Raw genomic sequence first — 15,454 nt, forward strand, 5'->3', positions numbered from 1 at the left:
CACAATAGCAAAGACTTGGAACCAACCCAAATGTCCAACAATGATAGACTGGATTAACAAAATGTGGCACATATACACCATGGAATACTATGCAGCCATAAAAAATGATGAGTTCATGTCCTTTGTAGGGACATGGATGAAATTGGAAACCATCATTCTCAGTAAACTATCGCAAGAACAAAAAACCAAACACCGCATATTCTCACTCATAGGTGGGAATTGAACAATGAGATCACATGGACACAGGAAGGGGAATATCACACTCTGGGGACTGTGGTGGGGTGGGGGGAGGGGGGTGGGATAGCATTGGGAGATATACCTAACGCTAGATGACGAGTTAGTGGGTGCAGCGCACCAGCACAGCACATGTATACATATGTAACTAACCTGCACAATGTGCACATGTACCCTAAAACTTAAAGTATAATAATAAAAAAAAAAGAAATTTGAGTTGGGATGAGAAGATCATGCAAAGATGGAAGATGATTGCTATTTAAGGAAACAAATTAAAGACCAAAATAAAAGGACTAATCAAGAAATTGGGAAATATACAACCAACCAATTTATTGGAAAAATAAAGGAATAAAGCAGATATAGCTTCAAACTGAATTAGAGAAGGGTGGTAGAGATTGAGTAATCATAATGAATGCAAAGAAGGAAAGAAAGATTGAAGTATATGGAGATAAAATAATGGACCTGGAGTTGAGACTCTGATGACCAATCTATGCATTATGTTGTCTCCGAAGCAGTGAACAAAACAAATGGAACAAAGGACATATTCAAAGATATAACAGAAGAAAAATGTTCCTCACTTGAGGGGAAAGTTGAACCCTTCAGGTTGACAGACCGCATCATGTTAAAAAATATATTTAAATGCTTCATACAAAAAAAAAAAAAAACCCAGACATCTACATGGGAAAGTGAAGATTAAGAGGTGCTGGAAATCAGCTGGTCCCAGCTTTCTCCATAACTTTAAATACAGGGGAGCAACATCTACGCAGTTCCAAGGAAAACAGTCAACCAAGAATTTTGTAACCACACAAGCTGTCCTTCAAGAATAAGACAAAATTTTCAAACGTGATAGAACTCAGGGAACACAGCACCTCTGAACTCTTTCAGGAAAATTGTTGAAAACAAAATCCAGCTAAACAAGACATAAATCAGAATAAATTTGGGAAAGGGACCAGTGGTGAACATGAAATCTTTTTACATTTAAGTCTAAGGCTAACTAACTGTGGAAACCATGGTTACAGAATATGGAATGTAAATGTTATAACCTTAATGATGTACAAAGAAGAATTCAAGATGTGTAGAGGTAGAAATGGAAATGTAGGAAGAAATGTGAAGGTGGGAAGATATTCGGCCATTCTCATCTTTTCCTGCAGGAAGTCAGTAGGTACCATTGTAGTGACTAAATGTTCTTATCTTCCGCATTCTTGATGTTCTGTCACTTGGTGCCTTAATCCTGGAGTGACAGCCCCTCTCAAGGCTAGCTAATTCCTAGAAACAACTCTCCTTCAAGTGTGTCTTTGAAATACAAACCAGCCAATCCAGAATCCACACCTGTAAACATCACCTTTATCAAATTCTCACGCACCAAGCCAATACTCCCCCTAAATCACCCCAGGGCCAGTACCTGACAACTACGGGCCACCCTATAGCCTAGGGCCTGCCAAAATTATTCAAACTAGCCAACCCTAAACATACTCAGGATACCTACCCTGCCTCTACCTTTCCTTTCCAAGAAAACCCCAGTAAAGGCTTGGGGCCATCTCTCCCCTCACCACTTCTGCCTTCTGACCCACCCTAGCCCTTCCCCAAGGGGCTCTGTATGATGTGCCACGCATCCTGCTATTAGGGATCTGTGAGTATAAACCTATTCCTTCATGAGAATCATTTGTGGGTCTCTGTGTCATACCATACCTGATTAAAACAAATGCCAGGTCCAAAGTTTAGATTAAATTTAAAACCTATAATGCAAAAAAACTACCTCATAATTTATAGATTTCATCCCATCCCCATCAAGCTACCAATGACTTTCTTCACAGAATTGGAAAAAATACTTTAAAGTTCATGTGGAACCAAAAAAGAGCCTGCATTGCCAAGACAATCCTAAGCTAAAACAACAAAGCTGGAGGCATCATGCTGTCTGACTTCAAACTATACTACAAGGCTACAGTAACCAAAACAGCATGGTACTGGTACCAAAACAGAGATATAGACCAATGGAACAGAACAAAGCCATCTACAACCATCTGATCTTTGACAAACCTGACAAAAACAAGAAATGGGGAAAGGAGTCCTATTTAATAAATGGTGCTGGGAAAACTGGCTAGCCATATGTAGAAAGCTGAAACTGGATTCCTTCCTTACACCTTATACAAAAATTAATTCAAGATCAATTAAGGACTTCAATGTTAGACCTAAAACCTAAAAACCCTAGAAGAAAACCTAGGCAATACCATTCAGGACATAGGCATGGGCAACGACTTCATGTCTAAAACACCAAAAGCAATGGCAACAAAAGCCAAAATTGACAAATGGGATCTAATTAAAGAGCTTCTGCACAGCAAAAGAAACTACCATCAGAGTGAACAGGCAACCTACAGAATGGGAGAAAATTTTTGCAATCTACTCATCTGACAAAGGGCTAATATCCAGAATCTACAAAGAACTCAAACAAATTTACAGGAAAAAAACAACCCCATCAAAAAGTGGGCAAAGGATATGAACAGACACTTCTCAAAAGAAGACATTTATGCAGCCAACAGACACATGGAAAAATGCTCATTATCACTGGCCATCAGAGAAATGCAAATCAAAACCACAATGAGATACCATCTCACCCCAGTTAGAATGGCGATCATTAAAAAGTCAGGAAACAACAGGTGCTGGAGAGGATATGGAGAAATAGGAACACTTTTACACTGTTGGTGGGACTATAAACTGGTTCAACCATTGTGGAAGACAGTGTGGCGATTCCTCAAGGATCTAGAAGTAGAAATACCATTTGACCCAGCCATCCCATTACTGGGTATATACCCAAAGGATTATAAATCATGCTGTTATAAAGACACACGCACACGTATGTTTATTGCGGCACTATTCACAATAGCAAAGACTTGGAACCAACCCAAATGTCCATCAATGATAGACTGGATTAAGAAAATGTGGCACATATACACCATGGAATACTATGCACCCATAAAAAAGGATGAGTTCATGTCCTTTGTAGGGACATGGATGAAGCTGGAAACCATCATTCTCAGCAAACTATCGCAGGGACAAAAAACCAAACACCGCATGTTCTCACTCATAGGCGGGAATTGAACAATGAGAACACTTGGACACAGGAAGGGGAACATCACACACTGGGGCCTGTGGTGGGGCCCGGGGGATGGCGGAGGGATAGCATTAGTAGATATACCTAATGTAAATGACGAGTTAATGGGTGCAGCACACCAACATGGCACATGTATACATATGTAACAAACTTGCACGTTGTGCACATGTACCTTAGAACTTAAAGTATAATAATAAAAAAAAGCATATTACTAAGTGAAAAAAGCAAGGTTGGGAACACCTTGTATAATATACTATCATTTATGTTAAAAAAATCCACTTTTGGCTGGGCGCGGTGGCTCTCGCCTGTAATCCCAGCCCTTTGGGAGGCCAAGGCGGGCGGATCACGAGGTCAGGACATCGAGACCATCCTGGCTAACGTGGTGAAACCCTAGCTCTACTAAAAATACAAAAAATTAGCCCGGCGTGGTGGCGAGCGCCTGTAGTCCCGGCTGAGGAAGGAGAGCGGCGTGAATCCGGGAGGTGGAGCTTGCAGTGAGCTGAGATGGCACCACTGCACTCCAGCCTGGGTGACAGTGAGACTCCATCTCAAAAAAAAAAAAAGAAAAATCCACTTTTACATATATGTCTATATTTGGAAATGCTTGGAATATATCTAGAAGTTACACTAAAACATAGTGACAGTGGTTGCCTCTGCTACTGGGGGACAGAGATGTAATGAGACTTACTTTTTCCTATGTCTCATTTTGTACTTTTTGAATTTTGTACCATGGACATGATTATTTATAAAAATTGAATTAAAACTCATACCAAAGCAAAAAAAAAACCAAAAAACAAAAAACTACCTCAGTAACTCCAAACCCTTTATGCATTTCATAATACATTTTTTATACTTTTAGAAACCAATTTCTCTTCTTTGGAGGAAGCAGTTACCAAAATTCAGCAAGTCTTATAGTTTAACTTCAAGTTCAATTAAATTCTAATAGTTTTAATTTCAAACAAGTTTATCTAGTATAATCTCCCTCTTTTTCCCTTCCTCCTTCTGTATTAGTGGGGAAGGAGGTGTTTAGCGTAAGCTATTTTTACTTTCTTCCTTGTATTTTTCACTATTGGTTGAATTTTTAGATATGAACATAAGCCACTTTCAACAAAAAGTAATAAATTTATTTTCAAATGTATCTCCCAGGACTAGCTCATTCCAATGAAAATATTTGTTTCTGACCATGTCAGGGACTTGGAAAAATTACTTTTGGAGCTCTGAAAGATGCTCTGAGTCCCAGGATGGTTCCTAAAAGTCAAAGCTGCTAGTTGGGGATAAACTTTTTTTACCTCTTTCTTCTCAGGGAGGCCTCTTTCCTGCCCAAGACCTGAGGCTCTGAGTCTAGACTGGGGGTTTTGGAAGGACTGTCCATTCGATGTACTTCTCTGCCTCAGCCTACGTGTCCCTCAAAATCCAGGTCCAGATAGCCAACTACCTTCTAGACGTTGCCACCTGGTTAAGGAGAATAAAAATCATTTCAAGAGCCACCATTTACTGAACATCAACTATGCAGTAGATACACTTTGTCATTTCTTACAATAGTACTGCAAATAAAAAATAGCTTAAACACCTCCTTCCCCACAAATACAGAAGGAGCAAGGGAAAAAGAGGGAGATTATACTAGATATACTTTTTTGAAATTAAAAGTATTAGAGTTTAATTGAACTTGAAGTGAAGTGAAACTGTAGGACCTGCTGAATTTTGGTAATTGCTTCCTCCAAAGAAGAGAAATTGGTTTCTAAAAGTACAAAGAATGTATTATGAAATGCATTTTCTGGAGAAACTGAAGCTCAGCTGAGTTAAAGTGATTCACTAGGGTCCAGCTTATCAGCAGTACAGCCAGAATGCAAAACCAGGTTTGTCTGTTGCATTCAAGCTGCTTTCCGTGGGCATTTGACATGTCCAAACTCAAATTCACTGTCTTCCTTCTCAAGCAAACTCCTCCTCCTGTCTCACAATTCATCACCCTCACAGCCATGCAGACAGGTGCCTGGTGGTATTCCTGGTCTGCCTCTCAACTCCATCTCCTCATCAAGTCCTGACAAGCTGATCTCCAATAGCTGTCAAACTATCCTGTCCACATTTACTACCACCTCATTACCTCTCACCAGGCTATTTCCCTATACTTTTACCTGGTGTCTCCCTGTCTCTAGCCTCTCCTGTTTCAGGCCAGCTCTCACAATCTGTCCAGAAGAATTATTCTAAAATATAGATTTGATCCTGATGCTTCCTTACCTGTAGGCTTCTCTTTCCAAAGTGTCCTAAATGAAATTCAAACTCATTAATTGGCCTTCAAAGCCTTCAATTTCCTTGGTCTCAGCCCACTGTTCCCACCTTGTTGCCCATCTCTCTGGGATGTGTAGCTCACACTTAGTTCACATGACATTCCTTCTGTTCCTGAAGTATGCCAAGCACTAGAAGATGCCTACATGCTTTTGCTTCTGCTGTCCCCCTGCTTGGGATGACTTTCTCTTCCCCAGCTCAAGGTGGCTCCTCCTGAAAACCTTCCCTGACTCAACCCCACTGAGCTAGCTGCTTCTTCCTCTTTGTTCCCAGGTACTTTATGGCCTGTTAAAGTTTTATCACAATTTATCATAGTGACTTTGTCTATTCTTATGTTTCCTCTCCTAGACAGTGAGCTTATTCGTTCATACATTTGTTTAATGTTTATTGAGTGTTTACTATGTCCCTGGCAATGAGCTGGGAGCTAAGGATACAATGCTAAGCAAAACTGACATGCCACATCCTCTGGAGCTCATTATTCAGGGGGACAGAGATTAATCAGAGAAACATCCAAACAATTTCACACTGAGAGATTTTACAAAGGAGAAGGGATCCGAAGGTACCAGCAAACCCTTCCCAAGAAAAGTGACATGAGCAGATATCTAAAGATTGAGTTGGGAGTTCATTAGGCAAAGAGGGAGAGAGGAAGAACATTCCATGCAGAAGACAGAATGTGCCATGCGTAAGAAGAGGAAAGAATGAGCTGCCGAAGGCAGGCCAAAATATTGTGAGTGAGAGTGAGTGTGGCCCTAGAATATGCTGGGGAAGTGGGTGGGGTTAACTATTCAGGGCCTTGTAGGTTCTACTGAGGATTCAAGTGCTCTTCCTAAGAGCAGAATGAAGCCTCTGAAGATGCTGAAACAGATTTGCCTTCTAGAGATCCCTGCGGCTGCTGTGTTGGCCATGGTGTGAGCTGGGTTGGGGGTTGGGAGTGCAGGGAGAGGGGACCAGGTTGCAAGCTGTTGAGTTAGCCAAGGGGACTGATAATGGTAGCTGGGACAAGGCCTTCTCCGTGATGGTGGGGCCTGAACCCTTTTCACTTAATGCATCCCCAGCACACAACCTAAGAACTGGCCCACAGTCAGTCTCACATATTTGGCTTGAAATAACCTGCAACTGATCAAAGATCAAAACAGCCTACAATATAGTTCCTGAGAAGGGAACTGATTGGGTTGTTGGAAAGACTAGATGCAGCACAGAAATGAGCCTCCCAGTCCTCACAAACTGAAGGAGAGCCAAAATTCTTCAGACTCCAGAATGTTCTGATAAGTATCTTTTCCCATTTCTCAAAGGAACAGCCAACAACCATCATAAGAGACTGGATTTTTCCCCATGAGTTCATATGCAGGGCTGTATTTAGTGCCTATAAATACAATCTGAGCCAGCTCTCATAAAATGCTCCCAAAGCCTTTTATCCTGGGTATGGGAGGGGACGGGGCTCTTTGATGGGGCTTTCAGAATATAAGAAAAGAAAGTCACAAGTCTGCAAGTATTCATTAAACACGGAGGGTTGCCCACCACATCTCTAGCACTGTGGAGCACAGTGTACAAGAATATCCCATTTGGTTGGCAAGATAGAGTTCTACAACCTAAATGACAGAAATGAAAATGTATGCCAGGTTCCTGCTGGAATAAAGACCAGTATCACATGCAAACATTACAGCAGCTATCACATGCAAACATTACAGCAGCTTAGTGAAGTAGGTACTGTTATTAACCTCCTTTAAAAGATGAACAAACTGAAGCGTGGAGACAATTAGAACCTTGACCAAGGCTATGCAGCTGGTAAGTGATGAAGTCTGAGCTCTTAAGCATCCAGACCCTAGAACTGAGAGAAAATGAGAGGGAGTGTATATTGTTGGACACTGACCATGGTTAATTTTATTTTTAAAATTTGGTGCTTATAGGAGTCAAATTCATTTGCCTGATAATTTTACTTCTAAGATCCATCTTATGCCCTATTAATATTGGATAATAAAGTTTTGCTGTAGGTAGTGGATGTCTAAATTGGTATAATTTTGTAAGCTAATCTGGCAGTGTGCACATATACATTTAAAAGTAAATACTTTTAACCAATCAATTGCAAGTCTAGAATAGTAGCCCATGGAAAAAACAGATTTCTATAAAGATCTATGTAAGATAGTATTCATTATAACAGTGTTTTTAATAGAGAAAAAAAGTGGAAATATTATTACAACTGGGGAGAAGTAGTATTTTTATAATGATTGAAATAATAGAAGACTTCTCAAAGGGAAAGATAGGCAAACATGATTATGTAAAATCTTTACAATTCCTCTAAAATAACACAAAACGGATTAAAAAGCAAAAAAAATGATTGAATGAAAATATATTAAAATACAGCCCCCCCCCAAAAGAAAGAAAGCCAATTAAGGGCTAATATCTATAATGTATCAAGTTTACATATATTACCAACAAAAAACAAACAAATCAATGAAAAACCCCAGACCTAAATGGATACACGGGCAAAGATGTAAGAAGTTAATTCACCCAGTAAGAAAACAAAGTGACTATTTTAACATTTTAAGTTTGAGCTTCCTAGCAAATTAATTGAAATAATAATGAAATTTCACACTAATAATAATAAACTTAAAACAATGACAATTATTGATTATTCTTACTATATTCTGAATAATAAGGAGCAGAAGCAAACACCAGTGCGGGTAATGCGTAAGAGAAAGATGTCCATTCAGTCTTTGTCAGTAGCGTTATTCATTGTAAGTAATTTGGGAAATGCAAATGTTTCTACTCTTTAACCTTGTGATTCTCAAGTCTGAACATTTATCTCAAGGGAATGATTTAAAGGAAGAAAGAAAGAACAACTAACGGTCCATAATTGTTTATACTAGCATTGTTAATCCTAGTTCAAAGAACAATAGATATGTCAATACAAGAGGAACTATGCACCCATTAAATCATAACTGAGGAGAAATTGCTGAGTATAAAATAACAAGTAAAAAAAAGAAGCTGTATCTATTCATCACATCAACTGAAAACATTATAAATATGGGCAAATATTGCAAAGAAGAAAAATTGTTAGTTTTTCAGAATTGATGGGATTGTGGGTGAAATTTTAAAGTGTTTTTTCCAGTGTTTTAAATATGCTTTAGTAAATTTAAAATTATAATTAGAGAAGTATATGCTGCATTTTCAAAAGATCTCTCTAAAGATGGTTATTTAAAATATTTTGCCCTTGGGAAAAAACACTTTGAAATTTTACTTCTGGGAACCTTCTTATTAATGCTGAATAAATAGGTAGGTGTAAGTTACTACAGTTCAGACCAGGGGCTTCCACCACTGTTAGTGACATCCTGGACACATTCACCCAAGAATCCATATGGCTCTTATGCTGAGACTGGCCCCCAGCAGCTTGAAGCGGGGCAAGGATTTTCAAATGGTGCTCTGTGAAGCCTGGGTCCCTGGAGGTACCTTGGGCCCACAGTCTCAGAAGATGAAGATCCAAGCCCTTCTACCCCCTTCAACCAGAGCAGCCCCACTTGCATCTCCCCAACACACTGGCCTCCTACAGATCAGCTTGTCTGAAATGTTGTGCAACTTAAAAAAAGTTTTAAAACTGTTCATGAGATGGCCAAACCATGAGATTTGGAGTCAGGAGATCCTTGGGCCTCAGTTTCCTCAACTATAAGAGCAAGAATCCCTGCCCCTCTTAGCTGACTGGGAAGATTACATAAAATCAGAGGTAACAAAATGGTTTATACTGTGGAAAATGCTATGGGAAGTTTATTAATTAAGATTGAATTAAAAGGACTAGGTGACACGGATGAACCTTGAAGATGTTTTACTAATTGAAATGAGCTCGACACAAAAGGACAGATACTGTATGATTCCATTTCTAGGAGGGATCTAGAAGAGTCAAATACATAGAGACAGAAAGTAGAAGGTGATCACCAGGGGCTGGGGAGGGAGGGAATAAAGAGTTATTGTTTTAATGAGTATGGCGTTTCAGTTTGCAATGATGAAAAAGTTCTAGAAATGGATAGTGGTGATGGCTGCATAATGTGAATGTACTTACTGCCACTGAACTGTATACTTAAAAATGGCTAAAATGGCAAGTTGAATGTTATATATATTTACAATAAAAAATAGTCCCCCACCCCCTCTGAAAAAGGGAGTACTATATAGAGTAAAATACAAAAGAAAGTCAAGAAAGTAGAAGATTGCAGAGCTGGTGGGACTAACCCACTGCTTTAAGGAACAGGTACCATATGATTCAGAGAGGAGGGAGATAGCCCAGCAGGAGGGAGATGCCGCGGGGACAGAGGCACAGAGGCTAGAGGGTGAGTGGCCACAGAGAAGAGGCTCTGGGAAGAGGGAAGAGCCAGGAGCCTGGCCTGTTGGAAACACTCATTCCTCTCCACTCACCCATGCCTCTTTGCCCACCTCATGGCACTATGGTTACAGTTACAAATTATTTTCATGTACCTATCTCAATGCTCCTGCCACATCTTTTTAAAAATGTTTCTTTTGAGACAGGATCTCACTCTGTACCCCAGAGCGAGACCCTAGAGTACAGTGGCACGATCACAGTTCACTGCAGCCTTGACTTTCCAGGCTCAAGTGATCCTCCCACCTCAGCCTCCCGGGTAGCTGGGACTACAGATGTGTGTCACCATGCCCAGGTAATTTTTGTATTTTTTGTAGAGATGGGGCTTCATCATGCTGCCCAGACTGGTCTCAAAGTCCTCAGCTCAAGCAAGCCACCTCCCTCCCAAAGTGCTGGGATTACAGGTTCACCTAGCCCCCTGCCACATCTCATACAATTTCATTCGTTCATTCAACAAATACCTATGCAGGCCCTAGTAGTGCCAGGCATTGTTGTAAGCAGTGGAGACACACAAACACATACATACATACATACATACATACACACACACACACACACACACACACACACACACACTCTCTCCTGCCCTTGGGGGCTTCTTCTCTAGGGATAATAGCTGACACCTAGATAACACCTGTCATGTACCAGGTATTGTTTTAGGTACTTTATAGATATTAGCTGCTTTAATCTCCATAATCACCTAAGAAGGCAGGTACTGTTCTTAGCCTGGTTTTACATGCCCAGGGAGGTTGAATAGCTTGCCCAGGTCACCTGAGTGGTAGCAGGGCTTACAGTTCCAACTCGCGGTGGGGCTCGACATACTCATGCAGGAGAATGGGGCCGAGGAAGGGTGTTGGGGGCACTGGGAGCAGGGCTGGACTTGCCCAGCTAGATCTAGAGGGGTCAGAACCCTACTGAGAACATCGGCAGAGGTGAGTGCAGAGAGGGAGGCAGTGCGGGGGCTGAAGCCTCATTTTCAGAACCATTTTCCCCGCCATGGTTCTGGCAGAAGGTGGACAGGGAACCAGAGGCTTGGAGGAAGGGGCCTGCAGCTACCCAGCAGGGCAGGGCTGGGGTATGGACTTTGTGGTGACAGCAGATTAGTAAGCAAGAGATGGCCGTGATGCCTGGAAAAGAGGAACTCTTCAGTTTGGGCAGCTTCCTGGGTGTACGAGGAAAAGGAAGTGTCAAAAGTTCAGGCCTGAGGCACCCTTCCAGGCCCACTAGATGCCAGCATGGCTTAGCTGACAGCGAGGCCTGGGGGCTGGTTGGAAGGAGGCAGGTTTGGAGGTGCTGAGGGGGCAGAAGACACAATCGGATTCATTCATTCACCTGCAAATGTTTCCTGAGGAAGACACAGGAAGTCTTGTGTTTATACATTCACCTTCCTTGATCTGGCACAGACAAATCAGCACTCGCTGAGACAGCATCTGCCCCAACCCCACCTACCTTTTTCCTGCTCAGCTGCTTCACTAAGGTCTGGAAGCTTGAGCCCCACTAAGTTCTGATTTCTCATCAGGATGTGCTCCTTTGTGGTAAAAGAAAGAGATAACAATTTCAGATGATGACACTGGGCTGGGCTGTTCTCTTGGCTCTGTCTATGGTTCTGCGACCACTATCTTAGGTGGGAAAGCGGGGCAGCCTGAGAGGTGGGTGGGCAGGCATGGCATGGTGAGGCCTGGGAAGCACCAGGAAATAGTTCCTCTCCCAGTCCGTGAAGGTGCCTGAAACGCCACTGTCAGCACCACTTTCCATGGGTCAGGGACTACCCTTGGCATGGTCTTTTTAAACAAGTCTGTGGGCTTCAGGGTAAATGAACTGCTTGGCCTCACTGTGGCTGAGGTTTGCAAAGGACACACAGGGGCAGAACTAAGGGCTCTGGGACAGGAGGGTCCCCTGGGTGTGTATGGCGCTGCTCCTGGAAACAGCTTTGGCGATCTCATGGCTGGCTGGATCTTCCTGCCCTGTCATTCCGGGCAGTGACTGCTCACTTCCAGGAGCTGCGATTGCCCCACACACTCGGGTCATCAATGGCCTTTTATGGCACCTCTTGAGTTTTTAAACTCTCCAGAAAAGTGAGGCCTGAGAATTGCTGGCTTAGGGCCTCAGCTGGCAGAGCCCGGGGAGAGATGGGATGTGGCCCAAGTGGGCTCACACCTGCTCTAAGCCAATTAGCACCAGACCAAGGATCTGAGTGGAGGCACCTGGCAGAGCTCCTTGCCCCTGTGACTTATGGATCTTCAGTCTGCTGTGTGGCAGAGGGCACTTGGGAATGGTTTGTCCCCCGAGAAGGGAGGAAAGGAAGGGGCCAGCAGAGGGTGCTCATGATCCAAGTGGAAGTCATGGTCAAGGACCCTTTACCCATTTGGTTAGCAAGCCAGAGGCCCACAGCCCATCAGCTTCAGCACACTGGAGTCGGGTAGGGGCTGGGCACTCAGGTGCCAGGGTAGTGGTTAGTGACATGGGGCCTCCAGGTTCCCTGTAACTTCTCTGGGTGGGCGAAATCTGCAGGACTGTAGGGAGTGAGGAGGCTCTGATAACCAGAGGCCCATGAAGGCAAATCCCTGGCTATCGGCCCCTTGGCTCCAACTTCCGCTAGAGATCTGGGACTGTGGCAACTCCTCTGGGCCCTGTGCTGTTTGATCCACTAGTTAGTTGGGTCTTTCTGACTAGGAAGAGTTTTGTGTGTAAAATGTTAACATCAGCAGCCACGCCCCAGCTCCCCTGAGCCTCCAGTTCAGAGCATCATGAAGGTTTCTGAATAGGATAGTGGCCAGCATTGGAATGTGTCCCTGCCAGCACAGAAATCCCCTCAATTGTGCTTGAGTGCTATCGGGCACCTTCTTTTCTTCCCTGCCCCACATTTCCCTCTGTAGAGGAGCCAGGAGAAGCCTCCTGCTCTGAGGGTGCTGGGCCTCACTCTGTGGAATCCAGGTGCCTTGGTTTATATTCCAAGTGGGCCTTCTGGAGGAGACAGGACTGGTCAGGATTGCTTTGTCCTGTTATCTGGTCTCTATCTCTGGATGCCCCCAATCATACCCTGCATAGGGTGGCAACCCCACGGGAGACCGCTGTGCCTGGTTTGATGGCCAACAGAAGCTGAGGGGACACCATGGGCACTGGAAGAAACTCACCATGGGCGGAGCAGCCGTCACACTTGCAGATGGACTTAAAGCTTTTGTTAACAGGCATCAGGAAGGAAGGCTTGGGGGCATCACAAAGGAAATCACTATTTCACCCTTGCTAGCTAATCCTAGGCATGACTGGGCACTCCATCAAGGGATTCCTGTTTATGAGCCACTGACTCCGGTTGGAGGAGGAAAGCAGCCCAGGACTGAGGGGCCCACGTGTCCCTCCACACGTCTGCCTTCCCCTGAGATGTGGCTTTGTGTGGCAACTAGATTTTAGACTGAGCTCTGCCTGGTAACTGGCATAAAAAAGCACCTAAAACTGGTATTTAGGAAAGAGATGCCACATAAATAGGCCTGACTTCTCAGAGTGGGAAAATTTACGCCCTCACAAGGCCCAAGTCCAGGCCAGAGCTGCCCTGGCCAGGGGCCCAGACTCAGCCCTGAGGTCTTCAGCCCAGGGAGTACCTGGAGTACACACTCTGCCCAGCTGGCCCCCAGGAACCCACCTCTCGGAGCTTGGTCAGTTTCTGCATCCGCACGGGCTGCACTTGTATCTGAAAGTCTTTGAGACCAGGGGCCTTGGCCAGCTTGCTGCCGGCCTTGCCTGCAAAACGCTTTTCTTCCTCTGCCAGTGGCAGCTTGGCAAGCACTTTCTGCAGCCGGGGGCCAGGTTCTTCAGGGCCACTGTCCCAGGAGAGCCCTCGAAGCAGCGGGGGCCGGGACACAGTGGGTGGAAGCTCAGCTTTGGAGCCAGGCTTGGGCCCCATCGGCTCTCCAGCTGGGCCTCTCCCCTGGGAGGCTGGGGGACCCACTCCTGCCGCATCCTGGGTTGGACTTCTCGGCAGAGGGCTGCCCTCCCAGCCCGTTTTCAAGAGCTGCTTCCCCAGCTCGCTCTCCACGGGGCCAGGCTGAGGGCTGTTCAGGGCCATTTTCCCACTGCTGTTTGTAACAGGAGCTAGGCCTTTGGGTGTGGTCTCGGGGTACTGGAGGGGATCGAAGTTTTCCTTTTGTTCTATTGCAATCTCTTTGGACTTCTCAACTGGAGGAGGACGAGGAGCCAGCCTGCCCTGAGACACTTTCCTCTGGTCATTCTGCTTCCTGTCAGCTAGCCCTTTGGGGACGTTCTGAAAAAGACAAGGTAGAGCTGGAACCCTCGGGGGCAGGTTGAGGGGAAACAGGTGAGGCCACTTCTGCTGTGGAGTCTCTGCCCCCACACACCTTGCCAAGGGGCCCATTTGTATAAGCGTGTATGGGGTATGAGTGGACGATGTGGAAGGAGAGGGCTTCTGCCCGACGTTTGTGAAACAGACAGGAAAATGGAACCTGCAATCCAAAACCAGCCAAGAATTTCCCAAGGGATAGGAGCTGAGGAAACCTGAATAGAAGGCAGCTTTGGCCCTAACTCAGTTGCCCCAGATCTAGCCTTGGTGCTGCTTAGCAAGGCCCTTAACTCTTAGGGACCCAGGTTTGTGAACCCTCTGAAATTATGTATGTGTATGTCTGTGTGTGGAGGGGTGTTTTTCTAGGAAAAACATCCACAGCTTTCAACAATTTCTCAGAGTTCCATGATCCAAAGAGGTTAGGGATCATTGGATGGGGTGATTCTTGCAAAGGTGATGTCTTCCTGCTCAGAAGCTCTAAGATTCTGCAGTGTTAGTTTACTTTGTTCATTCCCCAAGGGAAACCTGGGCCGTGAGCAGCACGTGGGTCTGGGGGTCTGTGTGGCTGCCTCGTGTGTGCTGAGACTCTTCCAGAGGACTGTATCCCAGACCCAGTTCCAGGTGACACTAAATTCTACTGCTGCCCTTGAAACACTGAGCACGTGGGCCCCTCGCTGTGAGCAGGGTGGGGCGCTTCTGTTGCTCATCAACAAAGATGAGGTTTTCCTGGCTTCCCCAGACAGAATCCCAGGCAGGGGCTGGCGCTTTCCTGCCCTTTTCACTGGAGCTGACAGGAGCCACAGTCTCACCTGGCCTGGAGGTCCCCCTTGTCTCCAACCAGCAGCCTGACTGGGGGTCAGCGCTGTGAGTATTGCCTCCACGGAGTTCACCCCCCTGAATCCTGCCTCCCCACCCCTCCACCTTAGACTTCCAGTCACTATAAGGCAGGGGAATCTGCTGTTTCCCCAGCCCTGACCCTCCACTCATACGTGTGCATGCACACACACTTGAAGGCTGCCCAGGAGCCAGCCTAGGCTTCTAGGAGACTGTGCCCCCCACACTCAAATCATCCAAAGGGAGCAAAGCTCAAACTCACAGGCTCGCCAGGGTGAGGTGAAGAGACGTCGGCCTCATCCCCCTTCTGCTGGAGAAGGTGAACAGGAGTCAGTCAGCA

General features: G+C 44.8%; 1 protein-coding gene across 22 annotated transcripts in view; it reads right to left on the reverse strand.

Annotated features, from left to right (window-relative positions):
- Positions 1–15,454, reverse strand: part of IRAG1 (inositol 1,4,5-triphosphate receptor associated 1) — a 157,559-nt gene that overhangs the window by 41,357 nt on the left and 100,748 nt on the right. For 10 of the 22 annotated variants that reach the window (XM_063782804.1, XM_063782798.1, XM_063782795.1 and 7 more), the window contains 3 exons: positions 15,377–15,424; positions 13,627–14,244; positions 11,439–11,517 (listed from right to left, as the gene is read on the reverse strand). In XM_063782804.1, coding sequence (XP_063638874.1) covers positions 11,439–11,517; positions 13,627–14,049 — 502 coding nt within the window. In that variant the 5' untranslated portion in view covers positions 14,050–14,244; positions 15,377–15,424. The remainder of the gene's footprint in view (positions 1–11,438; positions 11,518–13,626; positions 14,245–15,376; positions 15,425–15,454) is intronic. The other 12 variants (XM_063782793.1, XM_063782794.1, XM_063782789.1 and 9 more) reach the window with 3 other exon arrangements.

This window comes from Pan troglodytes, chromosome 9 (assembly GCF_028858775.2).
Source record: "Pan troglodytes isolate AG18354 chromosome 9, NHGRI_mPanTro3-v2.0_pri, whole genome shotgun sequence".
NCBI lineage: Eukaryota > Metazoa > Chordata > Mammalia > Primates > Hominidae > Pan > Pan troglodytes.